The sequence below is a fragment of the Eulemur rufifrons genome, chromosome 5, assembly GCF_041146395.1.
Source record: "Eulemur rufifrons isolate Redbay chromosome 5, OSU_ERuf_1, whole genome shotgun sequence".
In the NCBI taxonomy this organism is placed as follows: domain Eukaryota; kingdom Metazoa; phylum Chordata; class Mammalia; order Primates; family Lemuridae; genus Eulemur; species Eulemur rufifrons.
Genome location: NC_090987.1, coordinates 33,376,893 through 33,393,533, shown reverse-complemented (window position 1 = coordinate 33,393,533; position 16,641 = coordinate 33,376,893). Strand labels below are relative to the sequence as shown.

The window sequence follows — 16,641 nt, the reverse complement described above, 5'->3', positions numbered from 1 at the left end:
GTCAGCCTAGCTCACAGCAACCTCAAACTCCTGGGCTCAAGCGATCCTCCTGCCTCAGCCTCCCGAGTAGCTGGGACTACAGGCATGCACCACTATGCCCGGCTAATTTTTTCTATATATATTTTTAGCTGTCCATATAATTTCTTTCTATTTTTAGTAGAGATGGGGTCTCGCTCTTGCTCAGGCTGGTCTCGAACTCCTGAGCTCAAACGATCCGCCCACCTCGGCCTCCCAGAGTGCTAGGATTACAGGCGTGAGCCACCGCGCCCGGCCTATTTATTTATTTTTGAGACAAAGTCTCACTCTGTTGCCCGGGCTAGAGTGCCATGGTGTCAGCCTAGCTCACAGCAACCTCAAACTCCTGGGCTCAAGCAATCCTACTGCCTCAGCCTCCAAAGTAGCTGGGACTACAGGAATGTGCTACCATGCCCGGCTAATTTTTTCTATGTGTTTTTAGTTGTCCAACTAATTTCTTTCTGTTTTTTAGTAGAGAAGGGGGTCTCACTTTTGCTCAGGCTGATCTCAAACTCCTGAGCTCAAGCGATCCTCCTGCCTCAGCCTCCCAAAGTGCTAGGATTTCAGGTGTGAACCACCACAATTGGCCCTTCCTCCCTCTTACTCCTTGGATCCACTTGGTCATAGACACTTGATTCCTAATAGCAGTATTCCTCAGCCGTGCTTTTCTTTTATCTTGTCATTTCCCTAGCTCACCCTCATCATCTCTCACTTGAACTATTACAATAGTATTTTAGTTGATAGTTCTCCTCTAATCTATCCTATATACTGTTGCTAAAGTAGTATTTCAGAACTGCAGTTCTGATCTCTTTCTCCCTGTCCTTTTACCTTCTTCCTTGTACCCTGTCAGTGATTTCTTACGGCCCCATAGCAGTGTTTCCCATCCTGCATTCCATGGGCCAGATAAGGGCTCTGTGAACACCCTAAACTTAATTTTTTTGTATATGTGAAGTTTTAGGGGAGGAGGGTGTCAAGATCTTCAAAGGGTTCCATGATCTTAAATCCAACAACTAGTTTATTAGACAAAATTCCTTTCTGATCAGACCGTTTCCTAACTTTTTAGCTTTTCTCTTTCTTGGCTATCATTGCATCTTATGCTTTAGCCATTTTGAATTACTGTACATATCCTTGCCGTCCTTGAGAAGCAATGTAACTTAATGGTTAAAAATGAAGGCTTAGAGCCAGAGTGCTGGGTTCAGATGCCATCTCTGTCAGTTACTAATTGTATGACTTTGGCAGGAAGCTGTGCCTCGGTTTTCTCATCTGTGTAAGTAATGATGTGGGAGATGATGATAATATTAGCACCTTATTGGGTTGGGAGTTAATAAATGAGCTAATACAGGTAAAGAAAATTGAATAGTACCTTGCTTGATAGATGTTAGTTCTTAATCATCATCACTTTCACTCTCTCACCTAGACACTTTTACCAATAGTACTCCTTTCCTCATCACCCCAACTCACACTTTGTCTGCTGATGGACTTTTTCTTCTCTTTAAAGACTTAGACTAAGTGTTAGCTACTCTAAAATCTTTTCTGACCTCAAGAATGTCCTCTTCTTAGTAGAACTGTTCTTTGTGCTTCTGTTAGACCTACTAAGCTTCGTTATATTTGTTTGCTTGTTTCCTTACCTAGAATGAGCGTTTTCATCTTTTTATTTCTACATCCTATGCAAAGTTCTAATTGCAATGAAAGAATTGAATTTGTAAATGAATTTTTAGACAGAAAAGACTTTGGCAAAGGAAGGAAAAGAAGGTTTTTTTAAAAAATGGTAAGAAATATAAGATACTGGCCAGGGTTCGGTGGCTCAAGCCTGTAATCCTAGCACTCTGGGAGGCCGAGGCAAGCGGATTATTTGAGCTCAGGAGTTTGAGACCAGCCTGAGCAAGAGCGAGACCCCATCTCTACTAAAAATAGAAAGAAATTATATGGACAGCTAAAAATATATATAGAAAAATTAGCCAGGCATGGTGGCGCGTGCCTGTAGTCCCAGCTACTCAGGAGGCTGAGACAGGAGGATCCCTTGAGCCCAGGAGTTTGAGGTTGCTGTGAGCTAGGCTGACGCCATGGCATTCTAGCCCAGGGAACAGAGCAAGACTCTGTCTCAAAAAAGAAAAAAAAAAAAAAGAAATAAAAGATATTACTCCAAAGTATAGTCTCAGGGTCTTGGCAGGAAACAGATGGTGTGCTCTAATTAGGTAGTTTGAAGAGAATTTAGTAAAGGAACTTTCTTCGAAGAGTAGTATATTGGGTATACTATATGAACAGGGTATAGGAAGCCACAAGGAATAATAATGTTCTCTGGGTCTACTGAAAGCAGGGGACGGGAGGAAGTAGGTACCAGAACCTGGAGAAAGAAAGTTATATGGAAAGGGCGGTCAGAATGGGATGCAGCTGGTCAAGGCAGTTTTGGGAAATAAGTATCTTGACCTTCCTCTTGTTTCTCCCTCCAAATCCTCTGTTTCCTAGCTTAATCACCTCAGAAATAGCAAGGGAACCTGTTGATTCAAGTTAGTCTCCCAGGAACAGAGTATGATTAAAATGGAGACAGGATCTGGAGAGGCAAGATATCTAGCACATAAAGATTTTAGTTAGTAGCCAAATATGTTGTAATACACTGTTTCAGAGCTTCTAAGTAGCTAGTAGGAAGAACAAAACATCCAGTAACAATTAACAGTCTCTAATATTATAAACAAAATAGTTCCTGATGAGAAACATAGCTATTCTTGATACTAAAAGAAATGATACTGAAGAGTGATTTTTGCCTGTAGGTCCTCAAGAGAAGAAACAAATACAGTAAACATCATTTTCTCTGTGATAAATATAAAGCAAGTTACATAGAGCTATACTTAAATACCTTCAGTGTGGACTGTCATAATGCCTTATTCCAATTTATATAAAGCTTTTCTTCCAGGGATTTTTCTCTGATACTCTGGCTTAATCTAGGTTGTGGTAGAATGGACAGGATCTATACTTTCAGACAGTTCTCTGTAAAGATTATTTCTAGTAGCTAAGCTTTTTTATTTTTATTTTTTTCATGCAACACTGTTTTGAAGACATTCAACTAAGCTTTTGATAAACATTTCAGTTTAGAAAATTTAAAGTTCTATTCTCTGTCACATAGCTGGAGAGCAGATACAATCTATATTGCTAATTAAGAGCAGGTTTATATAGTTAGCTGAGCAGTGTTTAGTGCCATCTCGTGAAAAATCATTGGTTTAATAGACAATTGTGACCCTTCCTCTGTAGCAAAGTAGACCAAGAGACCACTGCAGAGTAGAGCTTGTGTTTTCTTAGAATATGTTTCACAGTATTCTCTCATAAGTACAAATGGAGGATTTAAACTATGGCTTGAATAGAGCATGGCTATGGAAATTCTTAAAGCAGTATTTACATGTACCTATATGAGAGTTAAAAAAATTTGCAAAGTAGGCCAGGCTTGGTGACTCACGCCTCTAATCCTAGTACTTTGGGAGGCGAGGAGGGAGGATCGAGTAGGGAGGATCGCTTGAGGGTAGGAGTTGGAGACCAGCCTGAGCAACATAGTAAGACCTCATCCCTACCAAAAAGCTTTTAAAACTTAGCCAGGGGTGGTGGTGTGTACCTGTAATCCCAGCTATTCAGAAGGCTTGAGCCCAGGAGTTTAAGGTTGTAGTGATCTATGATGACACCACTCTACTCCAACCCAGGCAACAGAGTGAGACTCTATCTCAAAAAAAAAAGTAAAATAATCTGTAGATCATTTCATTAATTCTATATACATTTATTGTACCTTCTGTAATGTTGAGCACACTCTACTTGTTATTGAATATACAGGGATAGACGAAATAGACATAATCCCTTTTTCCATATATCTAACCATTAACAGTATAATTTTAAGTTGAGCCATCCAATATAAACTGGTAGCACTATTTTCATTCAGATCATTCAGGGTAGGACTATAAATTTTGGAGGATATTTAGCAAACTTATTGCATTGGTATGAAGTAGTTTCTTATAATAATTAGACATAGCAGTGCTAGTGGTTTTACTAAGGCTATTTCTATTTCATAATAATAAAATTCTGCTTCTGACATAAGACTGTGTATCTTTTTGTTTTCTTTAGCTACTAGAGGAGCGGAGGGAGGATGCATGTAATCATTAAGATACCAGAACACATTTCTGTTTTATCTTCCTTGGGAATTATTTGGTCTGTTTGCAAGTTGTTCCTACTAATCTTGACTCTTTGTAAACATTAATAATGGGATATCAGTAGACTCATACAGCTTAGTTCAGATACAGCTCTTCACAAAGACGAAAAAATGAAAGTGACAAGCATTCTTTTGTTGTTCCTAATAGATTTCTCTCCAAGTTGTTAAACATTTTAAGTGGCTAAATAACTGCTAAGGAATCTGGTACAAGTATAAAGTAAAATGTTTTTTTTTTTTTTTTTAGTTTATAGGTATTTCTAATATATTCTGGATAATAAATCTTTGTTACCTGCATTGCAGATATCTTTGCTCAGTCTTTGGCTCATTGGTTATGGTGTCTTTTGACATATAAAAGTATTATATATTGTATTTACATGTATGTATATAAATGTTTTCTTTATGGTTCTTTTTGTGTTATCTTTGAGAAATATTTTTCTTTACCAAGGTTATAAAAGGTATTTTCTTATTAAACATTTAAAACCTGTGTTTTTCACATTTATTTGGGATGTGTAATGTGAGGTAGGAAAATTTTTCCACATGTGATTAACCATTTGTCCTGGTACTACTCACTGAGTAGTACCATTCTTTCCCCACTGATTTATCATGTCGCTTCTGTCTTGTATATCTCTGCATTCTGTTCTTTGGTCCATTGTTTATTCCTTTAGAAATATGGTCTACCTTTCCCATTTTATGAAAGTATATTATTTAGAGCATGTATAAATGTTCTATTATATCTTTTCTTATTAAAACCTTATAGTTTATATTGCTATAAAAGTGAAGTTTTTTTCATGTTTTATAACCTTAATTGGTTATCCCTAGTAAGTGGAAATATTATGAATTGGTTTTTATGTTATGCAAATTGACCAAGGGGTTGAAAAAAAATAGAAAAAAAAGAAAAAAGATTTTTATGGTAATCTTGTTTTCACAACTTTGGTGTTTTAATAGTTCTAATCTAATAGTTCAGATAATCTTGGAAGTTCTTTTAGATTTATTATATAGAAAATTATTTTATTTTTGCATGCAATGGGGTCTCTATCCAATATTAAATAGCAGGCATTTTTTTCTTCTTCCTCATTTTAGTGGGAATACAGCTAAAATTTTACTATTAGGTATGATGTTTCCTGTAGTTTTTTAAAGCATAGATATTTAAAAAAAATTTTTTTTATTTTTTAATTTTTATTTATTCTTTTCCCTCTGAAGGAAAGCATATTCTTAGAGTCTTATAGTTTACATATACAGATATATATATAGAGAGAGACATCTCTTCCATGATGATATTACCCTGAATTTAAGATTTCCTCATTAAATAGTTGTATTCAAATCAGAATCATTTATGGAATTTTAAATATATATACACATCTGGCTTGATTCCCGGATATTCTGATGTCTAGAGTCTTTAGGCATTTGTATTTTTCAAAAGCATTGTGATTAAAGGTATTTTTTATTTTCCATTAGGGAGTTTGAATTTTTATTGTTTTTTTTTTTAAAAAAAATAGATAATATGGTGTCAGTAATTATGTACATTTTATAATATGCAAAATTTAAGTGAGATAAAGATGAAAAATATAATAAAAGTAAGTTTTGCTTTATTCAAATTATTTTTTGCTGAAAACAATATTGTTGACTACTTTTTAAAACTTTTTTTATGCTTTTGTTTCTTTTTAAAAAACAATTTAATGGCTTTAGGGGGTACAAGGTGAATTGTTACATGTATATATTATATAGTGATAGCATCTGGGATTTTGATGTACCCATTATCTGAGTAGTGTGCATTGTACCCCATAGGTAATTGTTCATTCCTCACTCTCTCCCATCCTCCCATGTTTTTTTTTCTTTTCTTTTCTTTTTTTTTTTTTTGAGACAGAGTCTCACTCTGTTGCCCGGGCTAGAGTGAGTGCCGTGGCGTCAGTCTAGCTCACAGCAACCTCAAACTCCTGGGCTTAAGCGATCCTACTGCCTCAGCCTCCCGAGTAGCTGGGACTACAGGCATGCGCCACTATGCCCGGCTAATTTTTTATATATATATATTTTAGTTGTCTATATAATTTCTTTCTATTTTTTAGTAGAGACGGGGTCTCACTCTTGCTCAGGCTGGTCTCGAACTCCTGACCTCGAGCGATCCACCCCCCTTGGCCTCCCAGAGTGCTAGGATTACAGGCGTGAGCCACCACGCCCGGCCCTCCCATGTTTTTAAATTAAAAAAAAACATGTTCGTTTAACACTTGACACAGTAACTCGGAGATTTGGATCTAAGTTCACTTTATTTTGATGCTTGGTTTTGATGACTGTCATGGCTGGAAAAGATAATTACTACACAAAAAATGTAGATCCAAATGGAAGAAGTATGCCATAGATTGAGATTACTAAATTTTTCAGTTCCGTTCACTAAATATCAAAAGGGCTTTTGTTGAAATTTTCATCATCCCTGACGGTGTTATAGTTCTTACAAGCCAACCAAAAGTTGTACAGTGTTATTAAACGATGCATTCACAACCCAGTGACTGTATTTATTTGGAAGATTTTTAAACTGTTTAGAAAAATCTGCTATCAAGTTTAATGTCTAGATAATGAGATTTAAAAAAAATAGGTGACATATGCTGTTTTGGGTAACAAAATCATATAACATCCACTTAATAAATGTGCTCTCCAATGTTTGAGTTCATTTTAAAACACAATTTTTTAGTTTCCATGTTGTGAAAATGCCACCTTTACCTGAACAGACAGATGAATATCTGCTATAAAGATGCAAAATAGTGGTTTAATAGTCTTCTATTTGGGTTATGTGTCTAAACAGCAGAGTTTGGTTGCTTGCCTGTGCATGGACTATATGTGGATAGATAACATTGTTATCTTCACAGAAGGGAACTGTCATTGGAAAGACATCTTTTCACTGAGTGCACATTGTTGTATATACCCTTATTATGAAAATAAAGAAGAAAGTTAAAAAGAAAAGACCATCTGCTAGGTAGTTGATATACTACTGCTTGTATTTTTTAAGAGACGAGGTTTCGCTCTATTGCCCAGGCTGGAATGTAGTGGCGTCATCATAGCTCACTGCAGCCTTGAACTCTTGGGCTCAAGCAATACTCCCATCTTGGCTTCCCAAAGTGCTGGGATTACAGGTGTGAGCCACTATGCCTGGCCTGCTTGTTTTTTTTATTAAAAATAAAAATGAATAACCAGTTTAAGTTCAACAAGCCTTTTGGCTCCAGCCTTGAGATACAGAGCAAACCTCTGTGTGGTACAATTTTTTTGGCCACTACCCATTTTATTACTGTTTTAAGATTTCTACTATTAAAGGATCTTGCTTTTTATAAAATTGGCCAGATTGATAAAATTCTGCAGCACACAAATGTTGATCCATGCATGGAATGTGTGTACTCATTCCACAGGATTCTTCTAATATTCCTTTGACACATGATTCTGACAGAGGGTACAAGTAAAGATACCAAGTTCTATATATTAAATGTTAGTGAAGCCTAGTTTATTTCCTTTTGGGGGGTAGGATATAAACATAATGAATGGTCAAATATTTTCTTGAACTCCCTGGGCTCGGTGGTTCACTCCTATAGTCCTAACACTTGGGAAGCCAAGGTGGGAGGATTACTTGAGGCTAGGAGTTCGAGGGCAGCCTGAGCAATATAGCAAGACCCTGTCTCTACAAGAAATACAAAAATTAGCCAGGTGTAGTAGCAGATTAGTCCCTCCTGTTTGGAAGGTTGAGGCGGGAGGATCACTTGCGCCTGGGAGTTTGAGTTTGCAGTGAGCTATATGATGATGCCACTGCACTCTAGCTGAGGCAACAGAATGAGACCCTATGTCAAAAAAACAAATGAAAAAAAACCCCAAATATTTTGTGGAACCTACTCTACTTTGGAGGCCATAACCTTAAACCATATCCTAGTTACTAGTCAGAAAGTTCACAGAAGCCAAGCCCAGTGGCTAACGCCTATAATCCTAGCATTCTGGGAGGCTGAGGCAGGAGGATGGCTTGAGCCCAGTCGTTTGAGGTTGCAGTGAGCTATGACGTTGCCACTGCACTCTAGGCTTGGGCAAGAGAGTGAGACTCTGTCTCAAACAAAGAAAAGTTTACAGAACCTTGAGTCTACTCCAGCATTTAAAATTACTAATCTAGGGTAGAGGTGGAGCAATAGGATTTAACATAATTCTTTAAAATTCTCTGTACGTTTATAACTGCGTAAATTTTAGAGGACATGAACAAGAACTTAATAAACAGAATTAGTTTATTTGGAAAGTAATTAATGCCATAAATATTTTATAGTTTAGAATTATTTGAAGTTCAGACTTTTAAAACAAGTTTAGACTAGTCTTCTTCATTAATGGTTCAAGTTAATGTGCTTTATTACTTTTGGGGTATTAACTCTTTTCCCCTCTGTGCTTCTTAAGTAATAGAAGTGAAACATCCACATCTGATAACACAGAAAGTTACCAAGAGAATACAAGGTAAGCTTTTGAATAATTCTGCTACATTAGTAAATAATCATCACTTTATCAAGTAATATTTTTAAATTAAACTTTTAAAAATTCTGTTAAATCACCAGGCATAGTGCTAGAAGTTAGCAGTTTAGAAATGGCAATGCAGTTGCTGTTTTTATGAATCAGATTAGAAAGGTTTACTTGTGGTCAGGTTTCTCCCATGTATAATTCTGGTAGTGTTGTCAATGTTGAAATGTCCCTTGCTGACATTCAGAAGTATTAAAACCCAGTGATTCATGATCCTCAAAATGTTTTAAAGTGTTTCATTCTGGTGATCATTGGTTGTTTTTGTTTGTTTGTTTTTACTGCGAATTTTGGGTATATTAGATTCCTAGTGCCTGGGATAAATTAAAAATACAATACTGATAGAATTCTTAAAAGTTTTAAATTCTGGGCCGGGCGCGGTGGCTCACGCCTGTAATCCTAGCACTCTGGGAGGCCGAGGCGGGTGGATTGCTCAAGGTCAGGAGTTCGAGACCAGCCTGAGCGAGACCCCGTCTCTACTAAAAATAGAAAGACATTATATGGACAACTAAAAATCTATATAGAAAAAATTAGCCGGGCATAGTGGCGCATGCCTGTAGTCCCAGCTACTCGGGAGGCTGAGGCAGTAGGATCGCTTAAGCCGAGGAGTCTGAGGTTGCTGTGAGCTAAGCTGACGCCACGGCACTCACTCTAGCCTGGGCAACAAAGTGAGACTCTGTCTCAACAACAAAAAAAAAAAAAAAAAAAAAAAAAAGTTTTAAGTTCCTAGATGTGGGGCTTTCAAATTGTGGGACAGTACAGGATATTTAAAAATTTCAAAGGACACACATGATAGCTATTGGCATCACACAAATTACTATAATTAAGTTTTGACCTAATTGCTTATTAAATGGAACCAGCTAGGTTTTTGTTTTGGCCCTAGAGGCACCCTGAAAAAATTAACTGGGAACACTAAGAGTACTGTAAACTGAGATTGTTTGGGAACCTTTGTTCTAGATTATTTGTTGAAAACATTTTCAAAATGAGAGAGCCTTTGAATAGTTTGATAATTATAACTTTAAAAAAAACTAATAGTGGTGATTGGTCGTTACGATTTTGAATTCAGTATGCTTCATTTAAAATTGTTTTATAGTTCTGGGCATCCCACGTTTAAGTGTCCCCTGTGTCAAGAATCAAATTTTACCAGGCAGCGTTTACTGGATCACTGTAACAGTAATCACCTATTTCAGATAGTTCCTGTGGTAAGTAATTGTTTTTAAGACAATCTTCTGCTTAGATTAAAGCATACTATACCTCTTATTTTACCTCATGTATATGAGGGAAGATGGCTGATTTAAATTTGGATGGGGATTTTATTTATGAGATGAATCAAAAAAAAATTTGGATGGGGAATTATTAATAAGGTAGATTTTTGCCGACAAATGATTGACTATGAAGCAAATCGAGATATTTAAGATTCTAGTAATTCATTATAAAAAAGGAAATACTTATTTTGAGGTAATGTAGGAGAAGAGTGAAGTAATGAATGATGAACCAGGGGACTCATTCCTGAACAGTAGCAGAATCTGACTGTATTGGGGCCTCTTGGTTTTGCTCCATAGTATGCAGACAAATGGATCCAGTCAGGTGGATCTGCTGCAGGTGAAAATACCTATAAGTAAGAGCAAAATCAGTAGATATTTTTTTATTGTACCTTACAGAATCTAGTATATGAATGCATAAAGCAAGAAAGGAATCATACTTTTCTTTTTGATGCATACATTTTTTTAATGACATTTTTTGAGGGTGTCTGAGAAAGTAGATCTTTTTGATGAATGAGGGAGATACAGCTGAGTGCAGGGTTCCAGTGTTGTGACGATGGTCCTAGAACTGCTCATTTTGAACATGAGTTTCACAGATAAGCAGTTGCAACTGTGGATGGAACAGAAGAAACTGATCTGGGAGAGATAACGTCTCTTTCAACCAAATGTTTTGATACATTTTGTCTTCAGAAATAAGAATAGAAGGAAATGTTACCAATAAGAATTGTAGTTATTTCTAAGCTGTTTTAATGAATATACTAGAAAAAATTGTGAAAGAATATGACCCAGTAGCTATTGGGGATGACCTTAAACTCTTGCATACTACCTAAGAAGACATACCACCTACTATTCTCATTAGAAGGGGGTTGGTTATAGCTAAATAAACAAATACAGCACAAAAGAATTCTCTAGGAAATCTCATATTTAGGAGATTTTACTTAGTTTTATATTGGATTACCATTTTTTCATTTCTGCATAATGTTCAATATATCATAAACTTTTGCTGGAGTTCAATTATTAAAGTTTCTTTTGTATCATTTCAATATGTCATCCATTCACTTTTTAAGATGTACTTTTTTTTTTTTTTTTTGAGACAGTATTGCTCTGTTGCCAGGGCTAGAGTGCCGTGGCATCAGCCTTGCTCACAGCAACCTCAAACTCCTGGGCTCAAGCAATCATCCTGCCTCAGCCTCCCAAGTAGCTGGAACTATAGGCATGTGCCATGAGGCCCGCCTAATTTTTCTATTTTTTAGTAGTGATGGGGTCTCCCTCTTGCTCAGGCTGGTCTCAAACTCCTGAGCTCAAGCAATCCTCCCACCTCACCTCAGCCTCCCAGAGTGCTGGAATTACAGGTGTGAGCCACGGAACCCGGCCCTAAGATGTACTTTAATTAAAACTTTAAGGATATGATTTAAAGTGAATTTTGTAATTTACTTCATTTTCAGTTTACTTATAAATGAAATTAAGCTAACAATTATGTCATAGTTATTTTGTAGATCAAATGAGATTATATATTGGGTATGTGGTAGGCAGTGATAATTATTACAACTGATAGTAAAAGCTAGATATGGTGTTTTCTGTTACAGTTGTGTAATTGGAGATTTAAATAATAGAATGTCTAAGATCTTTTATTATATTGTGTTAGATTAGTGTCATTTAGCTAAGGTAATTTAGTTGGGGAAATGATCTAGTCATGGAACTTGCCCTTTAGAAATGCTTTTCATATAGATGTTTTTTGTAACATAAGCCTGTGTTATTTTAATACTCAATTATATAACATAGGATTGTTCTCATTTTTTTTAATTTAAATCAATCTTTCTTATAGACATGTCCTATTTGTGTGTCTCTTCCTTGGGGAGATCCTAGCCAGATTACTAGAAATTTTGTTAGTCATCTAAATCAAAGACATCGATTTGATTATGGAGAATTCGTGGTAAGTGAATTTTTCAAGATTAAGAAAGTACTGTTTAAATATTCACATTAGGTTAACTTTTCAATCTAGACTTGGGCTTTGAGGCAAGTTGTATCATACTGGATGGATATGAAGCAAGTCTTTGGTTTTTAATAATATTGGTGACCTTTGGTTTGTAGAAGTGGGTACAAATTGAATTTACTTTCTACCTCCTGTACTAGAGAAATAATTAATAGAGAAAGACCAAACCCCCAGATTCACAAAATGATGATTTATATGAAAACTGTCTAGATTTAAGGGGAAATTGTACCTACGAGAGAAGTGGAACTGGTACAACATATCAAGGAGGGTGTATTCCTCATGTATTGTAAGTTGCTTGTTAAACCCAGTGTAATAAATTTCTCACATCTAGTGTGTGAGACACATTATTTTTTAAAATGGGAGAACTTGATTATCAGGCAAAGCCAGGTTGAGTTATTTAACAGGGCGAGTGAGGGAAGTTATATAATGTAAAAATGGATCCCCAAAGCAAAATGTGGGGTTAATATCTACTTCCCAAATGTGTTGTGATAATTTGTTCTAAATTTAGTGATAACTTCTGTTTTATTCATTGTGAAATTGCATTTTATTCAACTCCAGTATAATTAAAACCTTAAGATTAATCCTGACAAAGAATGGCTATTTGTTTTTCAATTTAGGTAAGCACAGGTGCGTGAAATTCTCACAATGGCGTAATCTTTGCCCTCTCATGGTGAAATTTTTCTCTGCTATCCAATGTTGAAGTTATATCATTCTTGATAAATATTTTTTTAATTTTGTGAAATTTGCATTTTTTAGTCTCCTATTTCAAGAGATAATTCAAATCCATGTAAAATTCACGTGTGCTCTATTGTTTATTTTGTAGAGTAATTGTAGATTCTCATTGAAGAAAGGTTACTATGTCTGGAAAACTGTATTTGGAAATACAAAAATATATTTTGTGGCCCACTTTGGATCTAATTGTCAGATTGTTTTATCTTGCCATAGAAAAACATGTAGTTTTAACTATTTGAGATTGTCGAGTAGAAGCCTTGATATATTTTAAAGCAAACTCATAGGACATAAAATTGAGAGCAATAGAATTTTTAAAGTTAAGGAGTAGTTTTAATAACTAAGATTGAGTGAGTTATAGTTTTGAGGTTCATGTTATGATTATGAAGCCATTATTCTCAACTCATCATTCAATAAATACTTATTTTCTTTTTTATTATATATTGAAATACTTTTTATCCATATATGTGTTTATTTTGTATATTTGTAGTCTATTTATAATGCTTGGCTTCTGGATAATGGTTCTTGTCCCAGCCCCTGCACAGAGTATTTAAAATTCATGCAAGACCATTACTGCTCGTAATTTTTACCTTATACACAATGGATTATGAATACCTTTAGGTCAGGGATTGGGATTTATGGATTTTATAATCCTTTGACCTAGCACAACTAGCAAGGATTTAATAAATATTTGTTAAATAAATGAACAAATGGTGTTTATGTTATTAAAATACCTGGAACAAATACCCTTGCCCAAATGAGAATTAAGTTTGCCATCTAACTTAGCCTTTCCAAGGCTCATGTAAATCAGTGTTCTCAAAATTGGTTGACTTACTTTTTTTAAAATTAGTTTACTTTCAGACATTTGGCATTCTTTTCTAGAGATGTGTGTTACAATTAACTTCACTTTTTTTTTTTTTAATTTAAAGAGATGAGGGCTTGCTATGTTGCCCAGGTGTCCAGGCTGGCCCCGAACTCCTAGGCTCAAGTGATCCTTCCTCTTTAGCCTCCTGAGTAGCTGGGACCACAGGCTCACACCACCACGCCTTGCTTTACAGTTGATAGCACTTTTGATTAATGACTTATCATTAGGCACTATAACTCTCAAATTTCATTCTCTGCTTATCCTCTCTATTAGTTATTCCTAAAGAATTACACGCGAACTTAATTTTTTATTAAATTTCAGGTATTTAAATCTTTTATTTTATTTTTTGAGATGGGGGGGTCTCGCTAAGTTGCCCAAGCTGGTCTTGAGCTCCTGGGCTCAAGTGATCCTCCTGCCTCAGCCTTCCAAGTAGCTGGGATTATAGGCTTGCACCACCATCCCTGGCTAAATCTTGTATTTTAAAGGATACTATATGTTTTACAGAAACTGTCTTGAGTGTATATAATGTGTATCAAGAAATGTAAATGTATTGGGCAAAGTACTGAGTAATTGAGTTATATTTTTCCTGTTGACATGTTAATGTTATTGTTTTTAGAATCTTCAGCTAGATGAGGAAACCCAATATCAAACTGCTGTTGAAGAATCTTTTCAAGTAAACATCTGAAGGCTGTATACATCTTCGCATCTTTGTACCTGCAAGTGCCATCTTTAAGGAGAAAACTACATGAAGTCACTGTTTCAATAACTTGATGTGTATATTAATAAAAGTAATTCAGTCTATTATTTTAGTTTTTTGATTGAAAAATAAAGGTAGGCCATCTAAAAACTTCATCCTCTTGATAAGTTAAAAAATGAAAGTTATGACATTAGCTTTAAAAGCAAAAAAGGATTATATTTCACTAATGTAATGGTGAAAAGGGAATCCCTGTTGTACCTTTTTTTTTTATATTACATATTCTTGAGTTTTTCATTATATTGCTTTTGAAATTTGGTACATTTCCTCCCATTTACTTTATTGTACACAGATAACACACAGTAGCAAATTATGAAAGATGTGATTGATATAAACCTAACAAATCTGAGCCAGTTGTCAGAGTCACAGAATAGAAACTTGAAGTACTAAATGGAACAATCCAAAGGAAATTTTTAAAATACAGATTCTAGCTGAAGAATTCAACTATAAGAAAATTGTATTTATATAACGTTTAATATTTTTGAAGACTAGTGAGATTTCTGTAATAATTTTAACTCTTTACAAAGTTAAAGCTCGTTGTAAAGATACTTTCTGTCTGCTAGTAGAAGGAAATACCAAGAGAAAAAATTTATTTCTTTGATGGGCAATTCGTGATTTCTGTCTTGTTTTACTAATTTGTAAACTTGGACTATGCTAAGCTGAATAACAGCTTAACCTCAGAATTTTCAGTAGCCAGTATTTCTGATTAGCTGAGATGAAACTTGTGTATTAGGAACTTTCAGTTGGTGATACTATATTCTACAGATATATTTAAATGAGAAGTTTAGCTTCATCTCAGTTTAGAAATTCATTCAAAGCTAAAGATATATACACATATGTATACAGTTTGTCAGATTATATACAGAATTTCTATTAAGGATTTTAAAAGTAGACAAGGAATAGGAGATTGAAGTGTTCATCTGTTTTGATTAAAATTTTGTATATCAAAATGTTTAAAAAGTGAGAGTCACATGCTAACTGATCTAGTTGGCTGCTATTACACCTTAAAAATTGAGTTTACACAGACACACAATTACCTATTTATATGGTGCTCATTTGTTATTCTCAAAGATAATGCGTGACTATGAAGTAGTGAGACAGATTCTACCAGCCACCCTGTTTTGCTACTTTTTAGTCAAACATGGGTTTGTTCTTAGTATTCATTAATAAGAATCATAAAGTATTTTGTAGAAGGCTTAAATCACAGAATAAAGGATGAAGAGTGGGTTAGCTGACATTCCTTACTAATATACATTGTTTATGCTTTCTTTAAAATAACTAAAAACATAAAATCTCAGAAGTAGTTTGCTGCTAATATATACATATATTGTATAAAAAGGTATATTTTGGTTTTGTTAAAACCCTTGTTGACTTTTCTACAGTGGACATTTTTTAAACTTGATTTAATAAAAATATTAATTTTGGAAGTGGAGTTTTGTAAAAGCCTTTTTCAATCAAACAGTAATGACTTTATGTATAGTTGTAACAATCTCAAAAAAAGCCATACATCTTAACATGTGCTTTTGTTCTGTCATTTTAAAGAGTGATGTTTACTATGTGCTTGAACATTTTCTCTGCAGTTACATGAGTAAGAATATCTGTATAATGAACTCTCTTTAAAGAGACTTTTGACCATAGTTTTTTCTAATTTAAAGCAATAACTTTAGTAATTTCTTTCAAAGTTTAATATGTCCAGTATGTCAAATTAAAACCATTCTGGGATTTGAGAACTTTAAGAGAAAATTGTAGTAAAGATCATCTTGATGAAATTGTATTTGGAAGTTTTGTGGAAATTGAGTTAAATACTAAGTTTTGTGTGTCTCACATATAAGCTTTTTTATAAGGAAAATTATTTGCTTTTATCTGGGAACTCATAGAAATGATTGTTTAAAATCTCTCCTTTTGTCAGTCCATTGGGGATAGGGATAGGCTATAGAGATTTAATTTATGGAAATTAAATTTATGGGAAAAAGTTCTTATTTTTAATATTGTAGCTAAGTCAAGATAAAGGTTGGAAACTATTGATACTCTGATAACCTAAATTTCACAATACCACTTAGGAAAGCTATTTCTCTCAGCAAATTACAGTTTATGTTGTTAAACAGAGTCTTATTTGAAATGTATTGCTTTATTTTTCAATTAAAAGTGGTTTTCTCCTACTTGTGTGACTAATTAAAATTTTGTCTAGAGGCAAACATTTAACTCTCATAACTCACCATGAAAGACATATGGGAGATAACCCATTATTTTGCAGTTAAAAAAGTGGATAGGAGAAAGCTACCACATGCTGATGCTATATGCTGGATTTAACTTTTA

General features: G+C 34.7%; 1 protein-coding gene across 1 annotated transcript in view; it reads left to right on the top strand.

The window, feature by feature from the left end:
- Window positions 1–14,416, top strand: part of RNF138 (ring finger protein 138) — a 30,324-nt gene extending 15,908 nt beyond the window's left edge. Inside the window, exons 5-8 of the mRNA XM_069468137.1 lie at window positions 8,609–8,665; window positions 9,816–9,924; window positions 11,810–11,917; window positions 14,188–14,416. Coding sequence (XP_069324238.1) covers window positions 8,609–8,665; window positions 9,816–9,924; window positions 11,810–11,917; window positions 14,188–14,256 — 343 coding nt within the window. The 3' untranslated portion in view covers window positions 14,257–14,416. The remainder of the gene's footprint in view (window positions 1–8,608; window positions 8,666–9,815; window positions 9,925–11,809; window positions 11,918–14,187) is intronic.
- Window positions 14,417–16,641: the final 2,225 nt, after the last annotated feature.